This window comes from Athene noctua, chromosome 1 (genome assembly GCF_965140245.1).
Source record: "Athene noctua chromosome 1, bAthNoc1.hap1.1, whole genome shotgun sequence".
Classification (NCBI taxonomy): Eukaryota; Metazoa; Chordata; class Aves; order Strigiformes; family Strigidae; genus Athene; species Athene noctua.
This window is the reverse complement of record NC_134037.1, coordinates 231,135,548-231,160,973: the sequence shown is the minus strand read 5'-3', so window position 1 is coordinate 231,160,973 and position 25,426 is coordinate 231,135,548. Positions and strand designations below refer to the sequence as shown.

At 42.1% G+C, this 25,426-nt stretch overlaps 2 protein-coding genes across 13 annotated transcripts in view; one reads left to right on the top strand and one right to left on the bottom strand.

Moving 5' to 3' along the window:
* Positions 1–2,691, bottom strand: part of NAA16 (N-alpha-acetyltransferase 16, NatA auxiliary subunit) — a 74,658-nt gene extending 71,967 nt beyond the window's left edge. For 2 of the 3 annotated variants that reach the window (XM_074912393.1, XM_074912413.1), the window contains exon 1: positions 2,172–2,358. In XM_074912393.1, coding sequence (XP_074768494.1) covers positions 2,172–2,225 — 54 coding nt within the window. In that variant the 5' untranslated portion in view covers positions 2,226–2,358. Of the gene's footprint in view, positions 1–2,171; positions 2,359–2,562 lie in introns of those variants that run through there. The other variant, XM_074912402.1, reaches the window with a different exon arrangement.
* On the top strand, positions 1,804–22,679 carry MTRF1 (mitochondrial translation release factor 1). Of its 10 annotated transcripts, XM_074912447.1 has the most exons (12): positions 1,806–2,226; positions 3,863–4,007; positions 8,611–8,708; positions 9,891–10,343; positions 14,023–14,114; positions 14,943–15,024; positions 15,255–15,362; positions 15,454–15,626; positions 17,383–17,500; positions 18,665–18,801; positions 21,088–21,186; positions 22,480–22,679. In XM_074912447.1, the coding sequence occupies exons 4-12, from the start codon at positions 9,914–9,916 to the stop codon at positions 22,597–22,599; spliced, it is 1,359 nt and encodes a 452-aa protein (XP_074768548.1). In that variant the 5' UTR covers positions 1,806–2,226; positions 3,863–4,007; positions 8,611–8,708; positions 9,891–9,913; the 3' UTR covers positions 22,600–22,679. The 10 variants fall into 10 exon arrangements, with proteins under 10 accessions (XP_074768589.1, XP_074768574.1, XP_074768583.1 ...); XM_074912473.1 differs by lacking the exon at positions 8,611–8,708 and having other exon boundaries at positions 1,805–2,226; XM_074912428.1 differs by lacking the exon at positions 3,863–4,007.
* The last annotated feature ends 2,747 nt before the right edge of the window (positions 22,680–25,426 follow it).

Below are 25,426 nucleotides of genomic sequence, written 5' to 3'. Positions count from 1 at the left end.
GTACAGTTTCCTCACATTTGTTCCAAGTTATTTAATCACTACATGCTTGTAAGGTCTTATTATACAGTCTCCCCCCACTCCCAATTTTTAAAATGCCCATAGCATCCCTAGTAATTTCAAGTATTCCAACAGTGCCAAAGCAGGCACAAACTGCTTCAATTATAGAGCCTTTAGCACTACAAGCTATACTACTACATTAAAATACTCTAAATACGTCAAGCCAGCGAAGGGTTCAACTTGTATTATGTAGACATTAGTATTCCAGAATGGCAGTGCACCATGAAAAAGTCAAAGCCAACTAGAAAAAGGAGCAAGAAATTAAGTTTCAACACATGAAATGACAAGCCAACAAGTAAAAGTTTGTGATTAATGCTCTAGGAACTGTAACTAGCCACTGCACAGCACCAGTTAAACCTTCTGAAGCTTTTAGAAAGCAAGTAAATTTCCATATCAGTTGCACACTTTTTTTCCCCTGCCTATGCACTTAGGTTTTGTCCACCACTTAAAAAAAACCCCTAGGTTGTATAAAGTATGATCACGAGAAAATATCTTCTATGTTTCAGCTGAAAAACTTCAGGAGTGACTGCTACTGTGAACTTGTTTGCTGCTAGCAAGAATAATCACTTAACTGTTCTAATATTAGTCATGTATTTTTAGCAGAGAGAAAGAGGAGTGCTAGAATGACTTACTAAGATGCATACCATAAGCATGCAGTAAGCAACAAATCACCATTGAGAAACATTAAGTCTTTTAAAACCTGCATACTACCCAAAGCAGGTAAAAGAAAACAGCTCTGAAGCACCTGCTGAAATGCACAAGCTACACCGAGTACAGGCGGCTTACACACAGTTTTAGAGCTCAGCTTCCTGAGCACAAAGTTACTGAAACCAGCCTAACAAATTCCCATATAACTTACTCGTGCCTGCCAACAGATCACCACTGTGCTGCACAGACCTCCTCTGCCTGCGGATTAGCAAACTAGCACAAAACGCCCCAGCTTTGTTGAGGCTGGCACTCCATTACTATCACACTGAAAGTTCATTAAAAGGGGAGTCCCGTATCTTGGTGTGGATTGTGTAATTTTTCTCGGGGGGAGCAGGGCTGGAGGCTTTTTCCTTTCCATACACAGCTAGCATTATAATATACACGATTGAGTAGAAACTTACAGTTAAAGTGAGCTCTTTCTGTAAAGTTACCTCACAAATCCTCAATGTCCTTTACACTATTAAGCCTTAGAGAGCTGAAGCAGCCCAAGATAATAATTGAGTCACAGTAGCCCAGCACGTAAAAGTTGAGACAAGTCTTCCAAAGGACGTACAGAGTCAGGATACTTTACCGCAGCAGACGTCTTCAACTACACTTAAGATTGCTCAGTGAACTAGCACTGATGTAGTCCCCACGCTAAAACTGCCGTTCTTACTGAGAAATGAAGTACCTACGGAGATGAACTTAGCAACACCGAATCCCTGCGAACCCTCGCACCATGTTCCGAGGTCTTCTTCCACCCTCCCGAGCAGTGCGACCGGGGCCACGAGGCGACCGCGGCGAGCAGGACACGAACCCCTACGCCAGACCCCGGTCTGCAGCAGGCGGGGGGACGACAGTTCCTCCCGAGCCCCCGTTTCCAGCCGCCCGCAAGACCGCTCCGGGCGCGGGTAACGGCCCGCCTCCGCCGGCAGGGCCGCCGCCCGCTTGCGGCGGGAGGGACGGGGGGACGGGGCGGCGGCGGCGCGATGCCGAGTCCCGCAGCCAGAGCTGGCCCCGGAGCTACCAACGCGGGCGGGGAGGAATGAGAACGGCGGCCCCCGGGGGAGCAGCGGGTGGCTGGCTTGCTCCCTCCCTCCTTCCCGCCCTCGCCCGGCCGGGGGCGACACCAGCCCTTCCCGGGCCCCCAGACGGCCGAGGGGGCTCGCCCGGCCTGCTCGGCGGGGCCCAGACAAAGGAAGGAAACGGGGACGAACCGGGACGAGGAGGCGGTGGCAGCACCCGGCTCCCCCACCGAGCGAGCGCGGCCGCCGCATCCTTTTTCGCTCCGCCAGAGTCAACTCCGGCAGCGGGTGAAGTAACCCGCGCGGCGGGTCGGAGGGCACGGAGCAAGGCCGGTGTGCGAGAGGAAAGAGGAGGGAGAAGCGGCGGCAGCAAGAGAGAGGGGAGCGGGGCCGGTGGCTCACCAGGATCCGCTTGAAGAGGTTGCTCTCCTTGGGCGGCAGCGGCACGGACGGCATGGTGCGGGCGGCCCCAGGGCAGGCACGGCTGGAGAAAGGGGAGGCTGGCGGGGGCGGGGGGGCGGCCGGGCGACTGTCGGGAGGAAGGGGGGTGGGGGAAGGAGGGAAGCAAAACCCCGAACTCCGCGGGGCGGCGGCGGCGACTCTTTAACTCATTGGCCTGCACCGCCCTCCCCGCCGGCTCCCCTCAGACGCTGCGCGCGAGCGCGGCCCCTCTGCGCAGCTGCCGGGGAGGCCTCGCCGCCCGCCTGACGCTGCAAAATGGCAGCCGGGGTCCCCGCCGCGCAGGCGCGCCGCCGCCCCCCGCGGCTCCCCCCTCACACACGCTGCCCCCCACCTCGCCTTCCGCGTCGAGTCGGGCGTGAGGGGGTCTTCCCGGTCGCTCTCCCGCTTATCCTCTCCGCCCCGCCGGCCCGAGGCGGGATTTTGTTGGTTGTCGGGCGTAGCTCTCCCTGCTGGGCGGCCCTGAGGGGAGTCACCTGCCGCGAGCGAGGCCGCCGCCGGGCGGCCCTGAGGCAGGGCGCCCCGAAGGGGGGAGCTCTCTGCAACGCCCCGAGGGGAGGAGGGGGAAGGGGGTTCCCACCCGCGGAGGTTGTTAACAAGTAATAACTCCCACTCGCCCAAAGCCCGAGTCACGGCTGTTTCTAAGCCGGGGGCCGTAGAAACGAGGTGCGGAGGGTTTTGCGCCGTTTGGCCTCTCCCGGCCGTGCCGGGAGGGGAGAAAGTCTCCTTTGTGTGCTCGCTGTCCGGCTTTTCTGCCCCTAGCAATCTAGTTTTAGTGGCCGCCATCCCAACAGCTCGCTTAAACTGGTATTTTGGAGAGCCAGGCTGCTTGAAAGCTTGGGAGGTATCATTGGAAGAGAGAAAAGTCTCTGTGAACTGCAGAGCTTTGAGAGGCTGCGTTCTTGCTGTGCCCTGGCTGGTATTTAAGGAAACAACAGCAAACCTACCCGTCAGACTTTTAGCAAGCGGGGATGTCATCTATTGCATTAATGCATTTTTCAGCAGCTGGTTATGTAAAACTTCCCAGCACCATCGTGCATGCCTAGAACAGTAAGCATTTATTCATGGCTTGGCTCCTTCACCAAAAGAGGTTTAAGGTCTTTTGAAAGTAATTTTTTTTCTTGTTATTCTCAGAAATTGTTCTTAAATGAATCTTTGTAAAAATTAAATAACAAAACACAAAACAACAACCCGCAACCGGAAACACTAAACCCACATGGCCTGGGGCATTTACGTGGAAGGAAAACTGGTTAAACTGTCAAGGTTGCAACAAATTAAAGACCATCTTAGAGGGGAAAAAATTAGGCAGCTTCAATGAGAATCTCTGTTTATGTAATTACCCTTTAAAATATTACTTATATTTTGGTATGTTTTAAAAGGATATTAATTTTGTAGTAATATGATTATCCACCTACCATCCATCCCAGATGATGAACATGGTAGATACCCACAGTAAAGCAAGTGTGTAAAACATAGTATATAACAAGAGTCAGTTAGAAAAGCTGTGTACTTAACATACTTTGTTTGGTTGCACATAAAGTAGCTGTCTGTGACTGAGGATCCCAAGCAGCATGTCTTTGACTTGTCACAAGCCTTGCTGAAGCTGATGGACGAGATAGCTGCTTTATTTTCAGGCTAAAGGAGGGAACAAGAGAGTGGACAATTTCTTGGAGGAGAGTAACCTGGATGACAGCCTAACTTGAGGACTGCTAACTAATTAGAAAAAAAGAAAATGTGGTCGGCTTACAAAGACTCCTTCATAAGGTGAAAATAGCAAAGGTGAGGGGAGTATTGAAGTACAGCATATGCTTTCCTAGGTCTTCTTAGCTGAGCATCAGTTTATGGCCACTGTTTTTGTGGATGGTGGTTGTTTTCAGCATTGTTTTGTTAATCTGTTTAGACATATGGTCTGTAATAAGTTTCTTTGTTGAAGGAATAACGTTATAGTGTTTATTTCTCACTTTTTTATTCTGGCATGCTTCTACTGATGTCAGTCAGCTGGATCACTGATACTAGTATGTGTATTTTCCACATGCTGACCCAATTTGCTCTTCTTTCTGCTATACGGTGTAGTACTACTGTATTTGGTCTCGGATTTTTTCAGAGCAGGAGTACTGTTGACAAGGATAGCCCACTTGACTTTGGCTTGCTGCATCAATTTCAGAGCCTCTTTGTACCACAGCATGTATTCAGCATGTTATAAAAATGCTTCAGCATTTTTATAACAAGCTGAAGCCTTGACTTTATGAACTCTAGTTTTCTGTCTTAGCAAAAGGCATGTGATGCCTCTGGTTGGGTTGAGTGATAAACAGATGCATCTCCAAGATGGTCAGGCAAATCCTGTGCTAGGTGGACCTTTGGTGGCTGTTCTTGACAGCTAAAGGTCTCAGTTTCCTGATAGTCTAAATACTGGAAACTGTCTGAAAATAGGCAAATTGCAAATAAGAGGCAGGGGTTCGATTTGCATTTAGACACGTGTCTGTATTAAAAATCTGTGTTAAAAGCAGCAATAAAAGAGAAGCGAGGAGGCAATAAAAGAAATGTCCGTAGACTAGCTGGGGGAGAATAAACAAAGAAACGAGCTTTTGCGGGAGGCAGAGCTCTAGTTGAAAGAGGTTTGGGAGCGCAGTCAAGAAAACTTCTTGTCATTTAATCCCACTGTGCTGGGCAAAACAAAGCTCTTTCTACAGGCTTTGTTAATAAACAGGACTGTATTCAAGACGCGTATGATTCTGTCACCAGTTTTTCCTTCAAACAGAAAGAATTCAGAAGTCTGTTGACAAACTGTTTGGATCGAAAGGGGGGAGCAATATTAAAGTGATATATACATTATAACAAGCTTGTGATTTTGCCGTGTCTCTCACTTTACTCTGTGACCTGTCAATGTTAGTTGGTATCTGTAGAAGTTGGGGTATGATGCTTGAAGATTGCTAAACCCGGTTAGGGCCCCCTGAGTGAAAAAGGGCCTCCGTGTGGGGATGGAACTGCCTTCAAGCCAAGCATATTGTAAGGCCTGGAGCCTGTTTTGTCTGTTGAGCCATTTCTTTGCTTCCAGTTTCTAAAGCAATTGGCAGTTTAGGATTGCCAGATTTTAACGTACAGGATGGCCATGCTTGTGCCAAAGCCCCACAGCCCTGCTGTATTTCTGCTGTGGCTCTTCCCTTCTGCACCCAATGTCCCTGTGGGCTGCCCAGGAAGGCAGTGCCACCCTGCCCCAAGCAGCCTCTGCCCTGTAACAACCCCTGGCCCTCACCGGCTACATAGGCAGCTGCTTTGGCCACCTAGGTTTTAAGGCATCAAAGCAAACCATAACCGTGTAGAAACACAGACAGCAGCAAGATTTCCCATCCTTCATACTCAATTCCTTTATTGCATTATAAAAGCATATTGTAAATATGGGGGAGGGGTGTATCTTGTATGTTTTGAATATGAGATGCATGGTCTAGGTCCTGTGGTCGACAGTTTATCTGGCAACCCTGCTGATAGGACAGAGTCTAGCCCTTGTCTTGCCCATGCAATCCCTGCATGGTCTGCTGCCTGGTAGGGAGGGCTGGCAGTTTGTTACAGTTTCTATTTTCACACTTGAAGTTAAAGAACTCGCCACCAAGGCGTAATAAAAACTGAATCACAGTCACTTTTAATCCAAGGTTTTACTGTAAGAACCATTACTGGCTGGAGTAGAAGCTGATCTGATTTTCCTTGGCCTACCCTCTTCTTTTAAAATCAGTTTTTGAGTGTGTGGTCTGCTTACAGTTTTCATGTTCTCATTAAGCTTCTCAATTGTCCTCCTATAGATTACCTTCCCAAGTTTTTTAAGTATCAGATTGCATATTTAGAGTCCCAATGCAAGGATAATTTTATTTCTTCATTTCACTGAGGTCTAAGTCATAGTGGAAGAAGAGTGAGATGTGGTGGGGACGGCGTCTGGACGATGGTGTCTCTCATGGTGCGGCACTACAGCTGCAGGCCTGGGGCCTTTGAAGTTTCAGGGTGCAGTTTGCTGTGGCCCTTTTGTAGGTTGGCTCAGCTCTGGGGTGGGTCCCATTCTCTGGAAGATCCTTTTAATCTGACTGCCTTGGATGGAGCATAGCCAGTATCTGTCCTCAGACCTAAACAAGTGGTTAGTTGTCTTTCATGTGCTGATGAGGTTTGATCCAAATCCTCAGTTGATTAGTCTCGTTTTCAGTCTTTTGGAATATTTGTGTCACCAAGCTCCAATGACATTCTGTGTGCCAAATACCAAATTTTTACCTTTTTTTTTAATCCTGTTGAATGGTAGTAACTGGGAAGACAGTTGTTTGGTGATAGGTATAAAAAACCCAGTGTTATTTAAGTCTTTTTAAAATGCAAATACATTTAGGGAGATAGTTGTATAATCTGTTTGATATTATCTATTAAAACGTGCATATACATAATATGTTTTTAAACATACCTTATTAGGAAGCTGCAGCCTATTAGCATAATGATAATCTGAATGGTTATGTTTATTAATATTTTGTAACTGGTGTTTGTCTTTAGTGGCGTAGTAATAATTCATTTAAAATATAATGGAATAGTGAGTTTAGACTTAAATTGGACCTTAATGTTGTTTTATGCAAACTTCTCTGAAATTAGACTTTTAATAACCACATTTGAAACCACATTTATTTTCAACCCATATTTTGGGAAAATACACCACAGTAAAGTGTATGTAATACAACAGCTTAGAAGCTGGAAACAGAGGTGAGTATTCATTCCCATTGTTGTTACTCTTGCCATTTCTGCTAAATTGTTGCTGAAGTCAGTGTGTTACTGTGCAGCTGGGTGGAAGATACTGAAAATGAAGACCTATTTTAAAGGTCACTTTCTCTGTTTTTTATTCCGGGACTTGTGTTTCACAAAGCGAAGCAAAGCCTGCCTTTACCAACGGTATTGCTCAAGCGACGCTCGCAGCCCTTTGGTGAGGGCACCCCGTGATGCGGGGGGCCGGCTGGCCAGGCGGGCCCGAGCCGAAGCACGCCGGGAGTTGTGTTTTTCAGCAGGCATGCTGGGACTGGGAGTCTTTTTGCTCTGCTTCCCGTCTGCCGTGGCCTCGTGTTTTGAGGTAGGATCCGTCTGCCGGTGAGTGACGTGTGCCGTCGGATGGTGAGGGCCAAAGCTCCTTGACGGGTGCTGGGGAGTGGAGCCCCCCGTACCCCTCGCAGCCACTCTCCGCTGTCGCGCAATCTCTGGCTGCTCCTGCCGGCTCCTGCCGGCTCTGTAGCCCTGCCTTCCTCACCCATGTGTAACCCCCGCGATGGGGAACGGCTGCCAGGGGACTTTGGTGCACGACTTTCAGGGACTTTGCTCGGGGTAGCTGTGGTGGGAGGCAGAGGTGTATGAAAGGTGGCCTCAGAGGGAGGGCCTTGAATCAGTTCCTGTTACAGTGTCCACGGAAATACATGCTCCTTCCGTGTACCTACATATTCTCATGTGTCTGAACTGAGTGGCATGGAGTTAATAACATCTTTAATTGTTAGAAATTATTTCTAAAACCTCTTAAAGTGTTCACAATATTAATAACCCTTTTCTGTCTGGAATTTTGTTGTTGTTATTAAAGACCATTACAGTTTTCACTTTTGCTTACTGGTTTTGATTTGTGATGTGCATAGTGTAATTTTGTCACATAAAGTTATTAAAATCTGGTTTGGAAAGCAGTTAATAGGTAGCCTACTGCTCATAGCTCTGTAAAACTTTTATGTGTGCTTATTTCTGTATAAATGTAATGCAGCAACATCTCTCTGAACAGGAGATACCTTTTTTATTTAACATAGCAAAGTTATTTTGAAATTTCTGACTTCCTTCAAGGCCAGTATCATGCGATTATTTACATGTTTTAGGCATTTCAAACTAAGAATTTTATTTCTGAGAACTCAGGCAGAACAGTACTACAGTACTGCTATTATTTGAGTACATCACTTCTTAACTACACCAGAAAAAAAATATAGGTGATTCTGATCAATATATTAATTAATTAAAAGATAACATTAATATTTTAAAAAATAGATACTGATGGTTAGCACTTGACCAAATGACGGTGGGCCATGCTGATCTGAAGCAACTGTGGTATCATCAGCAGGATTAGGTCTCTTGGAATTGAGTCTACATATGCCCCCGAACAGCTAAATCCAGGATTGTAGATGATGAGCCAGATTTGTGCCTTTTGCTGTGTATCTGGTGAAGGGCGCATGATCCCTCTGCTACAGCTGGTTTTATTCACTAGAACAATTCATGAGGGGTATCGTTGGCTTTCTGTAAATTAAAGCAGTCCTGGAGTTGCTGCTGTGGGTTTGATAGCACCTGCTGGCTAGGGAATCTTGGGAAGGTGCAGAAGTAGAATAAAGGCCCTTCCTTCTTTCTGTAGGTGGTAAAACAGACATCCAGGCAAGGAAGATGCAGTACTTCTGGCTTTACTTCATATTGCTCTTTCTTCATTGTGGACAAATGGATGAAAGTAAATAGGTGAGAATAATAAGTGAGTTGAGTAGTTAGAATGTCATAGTAATTTGTTAATAAAATGTCTAAAGGTCCACAAAAGGTCTTATCACTGATGAGTAAAAAATAATTGTGTCAGAAAACTGAAGTGTATGTTTCAAAGAGATCCTATTGCAAAAGCTTCATGCTCTCATTTTCTCTGAATCCGCTTTTATGTAAAAAACCATAGACAGATGGGATTGTGGCATGAGATACATGAGATGTTAAGGAGTGCTTCTTTATTTGTTAAACCTTTCCTGTGTGAGTAGTCCTAGAACATGAATGTTTTCAGTTTAGTTCTCTTGGTAGACCCTTGCACTTCAATATAAATTTTTAGAACACAGTAAGAATTCCTAGCATAGTTTGCAATGTTGATGATGTAAAATGAAAAGATCTTTCCTAGAGCAGTGGTGATGCTAAGGGGAGTCTGCATCCTGCAAAACTGTAGGCCAAATATCTCCAAAAAATACAGGGATTGTGTTTCAGAGTACCAGCTTCTTACTTTTTGGATGGAAAATATTTATGTCACTTATATGTGAATATCTCATGGGAAGAAGTATACAGGGACATAAAGCACTGTTGCCACATCTTATATAATACATATATGGGCGAGTAATTTTTGCAGGTGGATTGTAGTCCTACTGACTAATCTGTTGTGAAGGCAGCTTGATGTTACTGATGTTCTCCTGCCAAAGTTATATCCTGTTACGGTAGTGGGTATAATTTTGCACGTAGTTCTGGACATTTCATACATTATATAGAATTCTGTACCTCTAGTGTAGATTTTTCTTCTCTCAGCAACATTTTGCTTTTGCCAGTAAGGCATGAAATGGTTGGATTTTTCAGTTTGAGACATGACAAAATTAAGCTGTTGTCTGTAAAGCCACATCTACAGTAGCTTTTCCACAGCATAAATAAACTGTTTGAGGAGGTGAGGGAAGAGACCTTTACCAACTCTCAGGCAGTACAATGGTGCTGATGAGAGTTTCTGGTTTAAACCAGGACTAAAATAGGAGTAGTCCATGACAGTTGCATTTGTATTAGTGTAATCAAGAACAGGATTTGGGCTTGATACAGTTCTTGTGTTTATTTGATTTTGTTTGTTTAATAGAATGCTCTCTTTTTCTAGATAATGACACTTCTCCACATACTGTCTATTTTTAATTTCAGGTAGAGGAAAAATAAGAAACAAAATGAAACCTTTCCAAAGTGTCTCTCTTTTCAAGAGCCTGCTTTCCAATTGCTACTGTCACTGTCAACTTCACAGCTGTCTTCTCCCTCCTACTGCAAAGAAGATAAGTTATGTGGTGGGGCTGCACAACTTCTGGAGGCCAAAATCTTTACTGGACATAGCTAGATTCACTCTGTCGTTTAACAGTTGGCATAGGAAAAAACATCAGGATATTCAAGCATTGTGGAAGCATGAGGCTGTGCAGAAGTATCTGGAGACTCTGAGCAAGAAATACCAGCAGGTTAGTCATCTGTTAAATGCTGACTCAATAAATGACTTGGAGCAAAAAGCCCTGAGGAGAAGATGGGCCAATCTGTCCCCAATTGCAGCTGCATTTCAAGAAATCAGAGAAGCTGAAAGAGAACTTCAGGAGTTAAACACTATGTGCAGAGGTGAGGAGAACACATCTACGTACTTGTTTCAGAACAGTAGCTTTGCTTGCAAAAAACTTTATTGCCTAGCCTGTGAGGAAAGCTTTTAAATAAGTTAAGCAAGCCCTGGCACAATCTCTGGTCCTGCCTGCTCCTGGGAGTTTGCATGCTGCTAGGGCTTTCTGCATCCAGCCACATCCTTCCATTTTTCATCTCACCTCACATCAGTTCGAGGTCTTAATACAACCAACCTGGGAGAGTAGGTATCATCTGGAATCTCAAGGCTACTTGTCCAGCAGAAATAGTCTGGAAATGCTTCTTTTAAGGTTGTTTTTTGATAGAACCAAGCACAGTGTGAACGAAGGAAAAAAATTTAGTGAGCCTAATACATTTGATAGATGCGGACTTCATCCATGTTATTTAAAATGAGATTCCATCTAGCCAGTTCATTGGTACTTACTGTGCAAATTACACAAACTTTCATTAGGCTCTGAATTGTCGGCTTCCAATTTAAATGGCAATATTTTTTTGAAAATATTTGAAGAGTCCTTCGTGCAATAAAAATTGATGGTTGTCTAAGAAACTGCTGGTTTTCAATATTCTGCTACAGTAGAAGCTGAGGTAAAAAAGAATTTAAAATTGTTGTTGCTTTTGATACCGTTCAGGAATAAGAAAGTACACAGGGAGTAAGAGAATTTACAAAATAAGTAATGGTGCAACATTTTGAGAAAAACACATTCTTAGAAGTGTGAGGAGGTGCATACAATAGGAAAGAAAAAATGTAATCCATTCAGCTACACTGATAGGTATTAAGCCAAGAGAGGGATACATTGTCCTGGAGAGAATGGGGCTTGCTTACATTAAAGAAGTGAAGCAAGGGAAAAGCAAAGGACAGGAGAAATGGGTAGCTAGCAGTGTAAATGTAGGATGATGAAAGTTCATGGTGCTTTTCAGAGGGAGAACCAAGGGGTGCTGACAAAACAGTGAAAGCCATATTGAAATGAGGCTGGTAAAAATGTAACTTGTTTAGAAAGGTAGAAAGCATTTGTATTCTTTAGTTTTAGAAATTAGATGTTTGTGCCTTTGGAAAAAAAGGTAGTTATTGAAAATGTTTTAATCCCCAACCCTCTCAAGTTCTTTTCACTGGAGAAAGGGGAAAAGGAGTGAAGGTGAGAAGGGAAAAAACTTTAACACTGAAAAAGAAATGTCTGTGGAAGAATTAGAAGGTATTAAGAAAACACTGGAAAATTCATACTTCAACTTAAAAAGGCTATTTTTGGATCAAGTAAATATAATGAAAATTTTTTCTAATTCCATAAATGATGATGTGGATGAATGGAGTGAGTTGTAATTGAGAGAAGGACAAATAAATGAATGAAAGAAAATTACAGACAAGAAGTTAATTAAATGGAGCTCAGTTATTCTATCTTTACTGTTAATCATGTGGACAGGTTAAAACACGGATGTTCCCTTCATTTGACTGCTTTGTTTTCTGTTTAGCTCCCTAACTGACCCTCTTCTCTGTAGTACCTGAATTTCTCACAATTGCTATAGGATTTTATATTTGCAACACTCAGCAAAACAGAAAAGTACTATTTCCTGATTTGCTACTGCTGATGTGAGTCATGTAGATTAAGTGAATTCTTAAAGGTCAGATTTGCAGGGAGGTAGGAATGGGACACCAGTCCTTTGAATCTTAAGCTCATTGGTTACCACCAGACCATTCTTTCGCCTCTGCTGAAAGTAGTTAATTTGATACTGTTTAACTAATCAGTAATGATGCTTTTAGGACCAGCTAGAAGCCTTTGATTCAGTACCAGCTTTAGGTTGGAGTTGTGACATACTGGTAGGGAAATGTATACAGTTTTTGCCTTAGGTACACAGGATGCCAGGTTCAAATGTTGTTCTGACATCTTTTATTTATTTAATTTTATTACTTACAAAAAAAACAGAGCATAAATTAAAAACTATGATATGGAGGAGCTGCTGCTGTCCTTGCCCAGTATATGAAGCTGATTCAACATCCCAGCCCACTTAGTTCTTCAGACTCACTGCTGAGGCCCCCAGTAAATGTGAGCGCATGTTAGCTGCTGTGAATGGGAACCAGGCTCCAGATGCCCAGAGTTGTGGAGCCTGCAGTCCTTGCGTCTGCCTCTGAGATACCCGATTCCTGACACAGAATCCGAAGCTCAGGCGACTGGTCGTGCGGGGCGAGGAGATGCATTCCACTATTGAGTGTCTTATGGTTTTAAGGTGCATCTGAGACAAACCTGTGGTTTCCATGCTGGCCACAAGGCATGAGTCTTTCTCCTCCTCTTTGTTGCTTTCTTCCATCACTCTCGCTCCCAGCTGTTCAAAGCTGTTTCCCCCCATTCCTCCAGTTGTGCTGGTAATTGCCTGGCTGTAAATTAAATCTAGTTCAATTTGGCATGGTAAAATAGATGCATTTATTTAACCAGACCTATTTTTTTTCTTTTGATATGTTGAATTGATTTACTTTCTGATGAGATGACTGACAGAGCCACTCCTCAGCTGGTAGAACAGTGGGAAGAAAGATAAAAAGGAGAGGGTGTGGTGCTCCCTGTTCTGGCAGTAGCGGATTTTTCACTTCACTCCAACTGTCTTCTGAGTTTCTACTTAGTGTATAATCTAATGATAACTGATCAGCATCTTTAATTATTGTAAACTGGAGCCTCCATAGGAGAAAAGGTTTGAAGTTTCTGCTAGCTTTACCTGAGAGTATTTCCTAGTATGGTAGTAAGCTCTAAAATGTGGGATGGGGCAATCTACTCACAGAATCATAAAATAATTTAGTTTGAAGAGGATCTCTGAAGATCATTTGGTCTGGTGTCCTGCTCAAAGCAGGACCAATTAGAGCAGGTTGCCAGGGCCTTGTCCAGTTGAGTTTGGAATATATCCAAGGATAAAGATCCTACAACCTCTCTGAGTCCCTGTTCCAGTGTCGCACCACCCTCTAGGTAAAAATAGTAGATTCCTAATATCTAACTTCTGTTTTCCAGTTTATGTCTCCTTTTATCGTGATATACAGAGTCTGTCTCCATCCTTTTGATGTCCGTTAGGTAGTTGTACACAACAATGAACCTTCCCTGCCCCTGCTTTACTTAAGGTTGCACAAACAGAGTTCTCTCAGCCTCTTCTCATACATGCTTTGCTCCAGCCCTTGACCATCCTGATGGTTCTCAACTAGACTCACTCCAGTATTTCCATGTCTTTCTTGTACTGGGAAGCTCAAAACTGGACACGCTACTCCAGATTGTAGAGAGGGGAAGGGACTCTCCTTCAGCAATGCAAAGAGTCCAAGTGAGGTCTCCCAGGCATGTTTTTGACATATTTTGTTAAATCCGGTTGTGGATTTACTCCTGGACTGTCAGTAACCATTGGTATAACTAAGAGTGAGTAACTGTCAGGTGGGACTGGCATCTATTTGATGCAGACTTTGAGCCATAAGGTAGATGGAAAGGTAAGATATCCACCACTCCTTCCAGCACACCTGAAAAATATGATCATTTAGTTAGCAATATGCATCCTTGCTTGGGCTGCTTTTATCTGTTATTTCATGCTGGCAAAGTGCAATTGCAAGCTTTTATGTGCTGCGATGCATGTCTTTGGACAACCGTATTACAGTTTGCTCTGAGCTAGGTAAGACTGGCTAACATTTATTCCTGTTGTTGGAATTTAGAGCTAGATAGCAGAGATGAGAAACAACTTCTAGAGCTTGCCTTAGAAGAGAAGGAAACCCTGAATAAAAAAATCAACATGTTGTGCAGAAAGGTGAGCCTGAGGTAAAATTATATAGCTTTGTAAATAAAAATGTCAGACAAATGTTCCTTTGTGTTCTTACCAATAGAATGTGATGTTTGTGTTTAATGAAACAGAAGTCCAGCTTCTGTATTCTCCCTGAAAAGAAGTGGCAACATTAATTACTAGTAAGCTTCTTATTAACAACTGTGTCTTAGAAGCTTATTATTTTAGTCATTTTTGCTTGCTTGCTTGTCTGTCTGCAGATGCTGAAGGGGATTAAAAAAATTGTAAATCTGTGATATTGAGACTTGACGTGACATCCTAGTAACTGTGGCAGCAGGGCATGCATTCTTGAGAGACATCGTGGAACTTGCAGTCTTTCTTCAGCTGACAGCACCCCATAAGTGGGGAGTTTAATTATAAGCAGAGAAGCTGAAACGAGCTCTACATTTAGGCTCATTTCTATGTTCAGATTGAAATAATATGAAATAGGACTTTCTGAAAAAGTAGATTGATGTAAAGATTGGCTGGGTTATAGATAATAACTTTGTGTTCATAAGTAGCTGGGCTGGTGTGGGTGACCCGACACCTGACTTTGCTGGATTGAATTTTCAGCTATTCCTGTGGATTCACCAGCATATCCTATTTCCACATTGACTACACTGAGTTGCAGTGGCCATTGAACAGTCCTACTTGCTATGTTTTCTTTTTTAGTCCTACTTACTAGTTTTCCAAAAGATCAGTGGTTCTGTGCACTCAAGCTGTGACAATTCTGAAGGCTGGTTGTAAATTTGATTAAGACGAGATAAGAGTAATGAAGGAGATAATGACATTTTTTTTTTTTTTTTTTCTTTTCAGCTTTTCCAGCTTCTAGTGCCAAAGGAAAAATATGATAGAAGTCATGTCATATTAGAAGTGACAGCTGGCAGAACAACTGGAGGTCAGCAAAGTCTCCACAGCAAAGATTACTTCAAACCTCCATCTAACTTCATTAAACCTGTTATGGGTATTCTTAATGCCTTTTTATACTTTAATGGTACAAAGTAGTACTTTCTAAAGAAGAGTATTAATCTGTCTAATGACTGTGCTTAGAGTTGCAGCTAAATCTAAAAACCAATGGCTACCATTTTGTGAGCTGCTATTTAAGTTGTAGTGCCTTTATATTTTTAGGAGACATCTGCCAACAGTTCGCTAAAGAAATGTTTGAGATGTACCAGAACTATGCAGACTATAAACGTTGGACTTTTGACATTGTGAACTATATGCCAGCTGAGATAGGTACAGTAGTTCTTCAGATATTACACCAAGACGGTAAAATTAAAAGCAATGTTTCTCTGCTATACTTGTCACATATCATTTGTCTCTCTAGGTGGGTTGCATCACGCCACTGCTCATATTTCAGGAGATGATGTCTACAGGCATCTGAAATATGAAGGAGGGACTCATCGAGTCCAGCGAATCCCTGAGACAGGCCTATCATCAAGAATGCAGCGTATTCACACTGGGACAATGTCAGTTATTGTCCTCCCTCAGCCAGAGGAGGTAAACTAGCTGCTAATCAGGGTGGTAAGGCAGTGTGTATCCCTGCTCACCCATTCTGGCATTGGAGTAGGTGTTATTTAAAACCATGTTACTGTTACTGTTTGGGGATTTTATTGATACCCAGGCACTTTGTGCGAGTCCCAGCAAGTGAACCACAAGTTCTCTGATTGTGGAAGGCGGTAGTCCTTGGCTCTGTACCTTACATGTTTAAATGGGTCACCAGAAGCAACTTTGCAGAGATTTGCTATTGCCTGAAATGGCACATAAATCCATGATCATTTCAATGAGAATTCCAGCCCCAGCGCTCACAAAGCTGACTGCTGTAAGTGTCGTGGTTTAACCCCGGCCAGCAGCTAAGCACCATGCAGCCACTTGCTCACTTCTTCCCCCTCCCAGTGGGATGAGGAGGAGAATCAGGAAAAAAGTAGAACTCATGGGTTGTGATAAAAACATTTTAATACCTAAAATAAAGTAAAATATTAATTATTATTTATAATAGTAGTAGTGAAAAGGAATATAGCAAAAAGAGAGAGAAATAAAACCCAAGAAGTGATGCCAAATGCAATTGCTGACCATCTGCTGACTGATACCTGAGCAGCAATGCACCCCTCCCTGCCAACTCCCCACAGTTTATATACTGGGCATGACATTCTATGGTGTAGAATATCCCTTTGGCTAGTTCCCATCAGCTGTGCTGGCTGTGTCCCCTCCCAGCTTCTTACACACCTGCTTGCTGGCAGAGCATGGGAAACAGAAAAATCCTCAACTTAGGGTAAGTGCAACTTAGCAACAACTAAAACATCAGTGTGTTACCAACATTATTCTCACACTAAATCTAAAATCTAGCACTGTACCAGCTACTAGGAAGAAATTAACTCAAACCCAGCTGAAACCAGGACAGTAAGCCAATTTAAAAATACATCATGTATTAAGACAGGGAATATATCCAAGAAGATACTCAGTGTTGCATAGTAATGTGATTCTGCAGATCCTTTTTATTTTTTTAGTTTCATTTAAATTATTGGTGTCCTTCTCTGTTAAATCAAGGACAGACTGCTATGAATTTGAATGAGTGTGTTGGCTAGTCTTTCTGAGATCTCACTGATAGCGACAGTTCTCACTTAAACCAGCAATGTACACACAAAATAAACAAAAATGGATCCTGTAGGCTTTCCCTGCATGTTTTTCTGCTTCCTTGTAATGCTTTCCTTGCAACACTGATCAGATCTGAATGTTCCTTTCACATCCACTGAGCACAAACTGTAGTCCAGGTCATCATGGACTCATATTTCCAATGCTGCAATCCTTACCTGGATCTGCATACACCCATTTTTTCCTCGGTTAGATGTATTTAAGCACTGTTGCAGGAATCATTCAAGCTTGACTCATGAACAAGATCCTTGCACTGCTGTTTTTAAGTAATTTTTGATTATTTGCTTATTTCGTAGTCTTCCTGCCAAAGCTAGTGGTTTTACAAACAGTTGTTGATTTTTTTTTTTGTTCCACACGCACATATACCTTGTTTTGTGAAGGACCTGGAGTGGGAGTTTGAAAAAAATAAGTGAAATATTTAAAGCATCACTTCCTTTGCAGAGATATCTGACACTGCATTTTTTGGAAGTATAATAATAATAGCTGTTAGGAACAGATGTAAAGGAGCAATTTTTTGAGAAGTGGGGTTTTTTTTACACAGAGTATCACTGACATTAAAATACTTTTAGAATAAGCAGCAAGTAGTCATTTTCTTTGATTCTAGGTTGACGTTAAAGTGGATCCCAAAGATTTGCGTATAGATACATTCAGGGCTAAAGGATCAGGAGGGCAACATGTTAACAAAACTGATAGCGCCGTGAGACTTGTACACCTTCCCACAGGTAAGTGTAGCTCAATTTCCTACTTCTAATCACCCTAAATCTGTATCCTGAAGAGAAAGCTTGTGATCCTGTAAGTTGTCTCTTAGAGTAAGTCTGCAGGGTTGGGCCTTATACCAAAAAAAAAAGAAGTTAGCCCCTTCTGGTTCTGCCCCTCTTCTGGCAAAGCAACATTTTGAGAAAAGGGATATGTACCAGTGGCACAGTGGTCAGCAAGCTGCTGTTATGCCAGTGTTGTCTTCAGAGGGAGTGTTTAATGAATACACTGTCTTTGAAGGATAAAAACAAATAGAGGGTGACAGGGATGGGATGGAAGATGTACATAATTTGTGCTGTGTGCTCTGTACCATCACGAATAATGGCTATTGGCTGGAACCTGTGTAGTTATGTGACTGAGAAAAAAGAAGGCTTGAAGATTTTCATTCAGTACTTGATAATGCTATTGCATGTTAAATAGGAAGGAAAATGTGTACTGATGGAGAGGTAGTGTATAAACTAGACCACTCTTGTCTTTCTCAGGGTGTGTTTTTATTGAAAGTCAGTGGGCTTCGATGTGTTCAGGTGCAGAATCTCTTTAGGCACAAGAAATTCCAGCAGTGACCTGAAAACAGCTGTTTTCTATATGCCTTTTTATTTCAGAAATCAAATGAGAAGCAAAAATTTCTTTTGAAGACCCTTATTTTACTTTACTTCATTATTCATAATTAAGTTCAAGACTCAGCAGTGTTGTTTAGACACCCTTCTCTGCTAGAATAAGGAATTTTCCACTCTCCAAGAGTTTATCTAGACTAAGACTTAAAAAAATTACTGTTTTAAACATGTTTCTGTAGACTGTGAAAATTACATTTTTAACATGTGATAGCTAATTGGAGTGAGCCTGTTTTCTGGAGGCAACATCAGGAACTTGTTTACTTCATGAAATTTTAAAATATTCCTGGCTTTTCTGTAGCACTGTAGAAGGCCCCTGGTGCAGCTGTAAAGAGTTTAAAAACATACTAGTGGTTCCAGACAGTGTGTTAAAATGACTTTTTATCCTACAGCTGAAAGACCCTACAAACCAGCACTCTAGGACATTTCATTTGCCTAATGTGTTAGAATTAATTTATCTTGTTTCCTTTTTGTTATAATGGTCTTTTTATCTGAGCTCTCTTGAATCCCTCTGTAAAGGACTGACAGTTGAGTGCCAGCAGGAGCGATCACAGCAGATAAACAAGGAAATAGCTCTGCAGACACTGAGAGCTAAGCTGTACCAGCAGATCATTGAAAAACAGCTAAGTCAAGAGCAGAGTGCCAGAAAACTGCAGGTGAGAACATGCGATTCCTGAAATTTGAAGAAGGTTCTATAGTGTAGACTTGTTTCTGATCATTTTGAGTGATGATGACAGAGCAAGTGATTGTGTGTCTAACCATGTGTGCTTACAAAAGAGAATCTTGTATTTTAAAATGGCAAGTCTGAGTTTCCTTATCCCAGTTCAGTGCTACTGTAGACTTCTCAGGCAATGAAAAAGAGACATCAACTATAGCTGGAAAAAAAAGAGTCGAAAGACTAAGTGGAATTATTCAAAAGGCAACACTCAACATCATATATCGAATCCTCCTATTAAGGCCAGAGTTACACAAATAGAGCATCAGTAAAAAGTTTTTTCCATGAAAACTAGGACCAAAAGTTATCAAAGTTGTATTTTAACCTGTTTCTAAACCAGAGTATTTGATAAGACCATAGAAAGCTTTTGAAAGAAACAAGTATATAAACAATCTTGCCACTACACAGTTAGGTAGCAGTTCATTTGGTATGGTTTTGGTAACCTTTTAAAGAATCACAGAAACACAGAATCATCAAGGTTGGAAAAGACCTTGAAGATCATCCAGTCCAACCATTAACCTAACACAGTCAGTTCCCAACTACACCATATCCCTCAGCGCTATGTCAAGATGACTTTTAAACACCTCCAGGGATGGGGACTCCACCACCTCCCTGGGCAGCACATTCCAACGCCTAACAACCCGTTCTGTAAAGAAATGCTTCCTAATATCCAGTCTAAACCTTCCCTGGTGCAATTGAGGCCATTCCTCCTTGTCCTATTGCTTGTTACTTGGTTAAAGAGGCTCATCCCCAGCTCTCTGCAACCTCCTTTCAGGGAGCTGTAGAGGGCGATGAGGTCTCCCCTCAGACTCCTCTTCTCCAGACTAAACACCCCCAGTTCCCTCAGCCGCTCCCCATACGACCTGTGCTCCAGACCCTGCACCAGCTTCGCTGCCCTTCTCTGGACACGCTCGAGTCATTCAATGTCCTTTGTGTAGTGAGGGGCCCAAAACTGAACACAGGAATCGAGGGGCGGCCTCACCAGTGCCGAGGACAGGGGTAAGATCCCTTCCCTGTCCCTGCTGGCCACGCTATTGCTGACACAAGCCAGGATGCCATTGGCCTTCTTGGCCACCTGGGCACACTGCTGGCTCCTGTTCAGCCAGCAAGAAAGCCAGTAAGAGCGAGCTTCCATAAAATACTTATTTAAAGTTATGCTGCAAAATGTGCTTTTCTCTTGAAACGTGCTATCATTCTTTTCCCATTCTTTGAGTATTTTCCCATTTGTGGTGCAAACTTCAACAGTGATGAACAGGAATAAAAATATTTCAGAATTATGGAATTGTTCGGTACTCCAAAGTTTCCATTTTAGCTATTTAATCCCTAATTTCAGGTTGCATTTACGTTCCTGCAGATTATTAACCCAGTCATTGTAAGGAGTGAGCCATTTCTCTTTTGTTATTGTTAGCTGGAGAGCCTTCAAAACTGCATAAAGGATTTAGATGTACATTTATATAAATACTACAGAAAATCAGGCAAAAGTAAATTACCTTTCCTAATGTTTCAGAATTTATTCAATAAATTCCTTGTTTTCAAATACACATGGGCTGCAGATGAAATTTTCAAAAAGGCCCATTGAAAAAGACCCCACCATTTCTTTAAGCAGTTTTTAGCATTTAATTTTCCATTTTAATAAAGCATTGAACCACACAACAATGCTACATTTGGATTTCTGGTTTAAAACTTTTAGAATTGCTTGCATTCTTGCACTTTACCACTAGAGGACTACTCTTCGTATTCTTAATTTACTCCTCTTTCAGTGCTAATTTCTGACAGCCAAACGTTAGTGGATCTGCTTTGCCACACGTTTGACTGTGCTGTTTCTGTTGTTAACAGAGCCCGCTTTCATTATTTTCTGTGGGAGCCACAACCCCCCAAAAAAGAAAAACACTCTTATGGTTTTGAACTAAGGACTCATATAGACATACCTCTTGCATTATGTGACTTCTGAGAGTTACATAATTCTTCCAGCTACAGACATGGAACAGAAATGTACTAGAGGATGTAAAAACTTGGTCTATGATACGGAATCACAAATAATACAGTTTAGTAATGCCACAATATTTAAAAAAAACCAAAACAAAACAGCTAAGCCAGTGATAACTGGGTTTGTAGCTGGAACAGGCTGATCCATTAAGGTTTATTTTAGGTATACTGTTTTAGAATAGTATTTAGTTTTTTAAAAACCATAATGTAATAGAATTGGGGTTTTGCTGCTTCATTACAGTTGGGAACAAGAGCCCAGTCAGAGAGAATTCGTACTTATAACTTCACCCAGGACAGAGTCACTGACCACAGGATCTCATATGATGCACGCGATATCAAGGTAACGGTTGTTCATGAGAGTATTTCAAGTTAGAAACTTATGTGTACCATAAGAAGAAAAAAGTAACAGTGAAAACAATTTATATGAAATTAGATAGCTAGTTGTGCTCTGACAGAACATTGTAGATTTAGAAAGCTTAAACTTTCTTTCCTGCCTTATTGTTAAGATGATTGGCACAGGGTATAACTTGCTGGCCTACTTCTCTGTGCATTTCTCTCCTGCTATATGAGTGAAAAACGATCAAGCATGTAGTCAGTGAATTCCATGAGTCCCTCAGTCAAACTGTGCAAGTGACATTTGAGATTCTTGAAGCTTAGTACATCCAAAAGAAAAACCTGACATGAAGTAAGTTTTTATTTTGTTAAGCCGTTCTTGCCTTCTCCTAATGTCAGAGTGAAGAAAGATGAAAACTTTTCTTCTATGTTTGCCTTGCAGGCCACAGTTAAAAGAAAAGAAACTGAAACTGAATGCTTTCATTTTAAGATTACATGAAGTCTTACTTCTCTACACATGCTTTTTTGTATATTAAATTTATGAAAATGTTTCAAGTTTTAGGACAAAGTTTAGGGTGACCCTTCAATATTTTGGATTAGGTATATTCAGTTTACTCTAAGTGCTGTTGCATAAGGAGCAACACTTTTCAAAACGTACCCACAGGTGTCCTGGGTAACATCAGACAGCACAGGGCATGCTGAATATGGAGTAGTTCATACTTAACAGAGTGGGGAACAGGTACACAAATACCATGGAGGAAGAGAGTGCAGAGTGCTAAGAGGTTCCACGATTGCATAAATCTGACTTTTGTTAGTCGAGATTTTCTGTTACTTAGCTTTGGGAACTCCTTACTTTTCTTGAGTAAAACTGAAACCGTAAACTGCCTAACAAAAGTTAGTTGAACTTTGCTTGCAAAACAAACTAGTTCTTGACATAAACAACAGTAGTTGAGTTAGGTTCTTAAGTACTTGATTGTTCTTGTGAGGAGATTTTCATGTGAATGCGTGGGTTGTAACATGAAAGCATGGCAGGAAGGCACCAGTAGCTCCTTTTGTTGCTGCCAGAATCAATGTGCTTTTCACAGGCAGCCAGCTGAAGTGCCGCTGCTGCACACTGCCACGCCGTGTGGCTTTCACGTGGGGGAGCCGCAAAGATCAGCAAGTGGCTGCACCAAGATAAAACTCCAGGCAAAGTGCATTCCAGCAGCTCCTCCTTGGAGCTGCTCCTCCTTGGAGCCGCTTTCCAATAATGCGGATGTACAGTCAGTAATGCTTTTGTCTGTTTTTATTTTTTTCATAGGCAATTCTAAGTGGGAAAGAAGCGTTGGATAAACTAATCAACAGACTAATGGAGTATGCAGAGATAGAGGCTGTCACCGAATATCTAGAAAATTTGCAGGCTACTGAAGACCTTGTGTAGAGTTAAAGCAGAAATGTTGTGTTCAGTAGCAAGATAAAATGGATGTATTTGTTAGATGATAGATTAAAATCTATGCCTGATTTTCAGCGTGTAATACTACTCTTGTCTATATTTTGGTGCAAAGGAGTTGAATTTATTACAGCAGCCCTAGCAGAAAAGAACAAGCATGGAGTGCTGTGTGCACATACCTCCTGTCTTGGCAGCATGGCTTTATTGAGCTGGTCATTCTTTGACCACATTGCAGCTGGGAAGGTACAAAATCGTGGTGATAGAGCCTAAGAAATACTACATAGTGTACTTTTTGTTTTGGGGGTGGGAGATGTTCCTCTCCAGGTGAAAGAACCAGAGCTTCCCAAACATAATCTAGAATCTGGCCTTATGAATACTACTTGGTTTTATCCATTGATTGAGCTTCCTGAAGGAAGACCCTTAAAAATAATTCTGTATTATGGTGCTTTATTTTTTAGAGTGAATATAAGCAAAATAAAGCAAAGGGAGTGATCTTGGGCAAGAGGCCAGAATCTTAGGAGAGAAGCCTGTCAGTCTTCCTCCAGCCATTCTTGGGTCAGTTTAGGGTGGGTCTGGACCACATGCTGCGATTCTGTGTAAAAGTATGTGTTCTAGTTTCAGAGTAAGTTGATGAGTTTCTGGAAGGAGTTCATCAGTGATAACAGGCAGCTCCCTGCTTCTTGGCAGAGAAAATGAGTTCATAGTGTAGATGCATTTTAGCAAATCAGGTAGCTCTGGAATTCAGTTTCTGTCTTGATGCCTTTGGCAATGTGTGCCTGTCCCCGAGGGCGATCCAAATATCTATAAAGCACACTTGGCTGTAATAGGACTTGGGTTCATGTTTTCACCTAAGAGCGCGTTGCACAGTACGCTGGCAGGCACATTGTTGTACACGGTGGTTCAGGAATACTCACGTGTTAAATGTTACAGAAAAACATGCAACTGCTCTGCTGAACTGGCTTGACTTGCTGTATGGAGGTGTTCTCTTTCTATCCTGCTCTTCCCAGGGTATGCTATAAAGCTGCTCAACTTCACAAGAAGTGATTTGCTTCACAATCTTTTACATGTGAAGAATCAATTCATTGCAATGACTTAAATTAGGCCTTGTGGTTGATTTGTATTTGCACATTATTTTGTAATCATGAATGATACAGGACTGAGAAAATGTCTGTTAAGAAACAAAAAATTTAAATACTGAGTTCTTGTAAATGGTATAGGTTTTACTACTATATATATATATATAACAAACAATGGTTTTAACTTTATTCAGCTATATTAAGACAGAATTTGTGCCAGGAAAAAAGCTGGAAAACTATACTCAGTTTCGCAATTCAAGAATTATTTTTCAATTCTTTTGTGTGTTTGCACATTCTTATCAGCAAACTTTGATAAGTTTTGTTTCCAACACTTTAATTAAAAAAGCTTTTTGTTTTGTTTTGTTTTTAATTTATAGCTCTATAAGTCAATCAGGAAACATACTACCATGCAATTGAAGAGCCATTTGCACAGTTGAACTTTGACTTATTGCAGTAAGCAGTTAAGAAAAAAAAACCTCCAGGAAGATATGTGACTCAGCTTGCATGTACACTGTGCTGACAGACTGGCAATAACTAGTACCATCAGCTGTAGTAGGAGAGTATCCAATTAACGTGCTTATCAAATACCATGCTCACTTTCATGACGCAAACCAATTTATTTTATAAATGATATATATCTTGAACAATTGTAGACACTGCTTAAAAGCATACATTTTAAATAACCAGATTCTACTTCTAGGATTAGTTAATGCCCATAAAGTTCTTTACTATGAAAACCTATTGAAACACTTTTAAAAAACGAGCCCAGTTTATGTTACTGGAAGAAAGATGGTCATGTTTTGATGGCAGGACCTTAGGGATATTTGCAATTAAGTTAATTAATTTTCTGTAGCCCTTCTTTGTTGTTGGTTTTGTGCAGTGATGAGAAAGGGGAAAGCAGAAAGCAGCTCCCATTTACTACTAAATTTTGGATGTCCCCAATGTAGGCATTGAAATTTGGGAGCTAAATCCCTTCTCCCAGCCTGGTCCAGTGCATTCTGATGAAGGACCTTTGTCTTATTAAGCTTATCCTGCAGTCACTCCTACCTGTATATGACAGTAAAGCATGGCTATGCTCAGGTATGACAGAGGATTTGATACAGAGCAGACCCACTTCTACAGGAGGTCACTGACTGCAACGCTCTGCTTTACCAGATATATTGGCTTCTCCTCTTTGAGAAAGCATTATTTGAAGCTGTTTTTGCCTAACTTACAAAATATTATTTGAAGCCATATTTTATTCTAAGTTCTTCCACCCTGGTCTTTCTCTGGGATGAAAGAGCTGAGAGAGTGTGATGGGGTTTGGCTGTGGGCTGGCACATGTCCTCGAGGAAGGGATGTGAGGTGTAACAATGCCACCTCTGAGGCATTTTCAGGATGGAATACTTTGAACTTGGGCTTTTCAGTTCCTACAAGCAGCCAAGACTTTCTGCAGTGAAATCACTAGCAGGAAAAATTATGATAAGCACGGGGAGGAGAAGGAAAGGGGAAGCAGCTCCTTGGAAGTCAGTGACTGGTCATGGGAGAGCAAAGCAAGGGCAGGTTCATCTGATAGAAACAGCCTTCTCCTGCCGCTTTGCATTTTGATATCAAATAGTGTTACAACAACCAGAACAAAATTCTGCTGGCCCGCCTGGCTTCCCCTCAAGATCATCAACGTGCGTAGCGGAGACCTCACGCGCAGGCGTGGTGTTGCAGCCAGTGCAAGGCACCGACTTCATCTCTCTCCAGCGCCTGGTGAC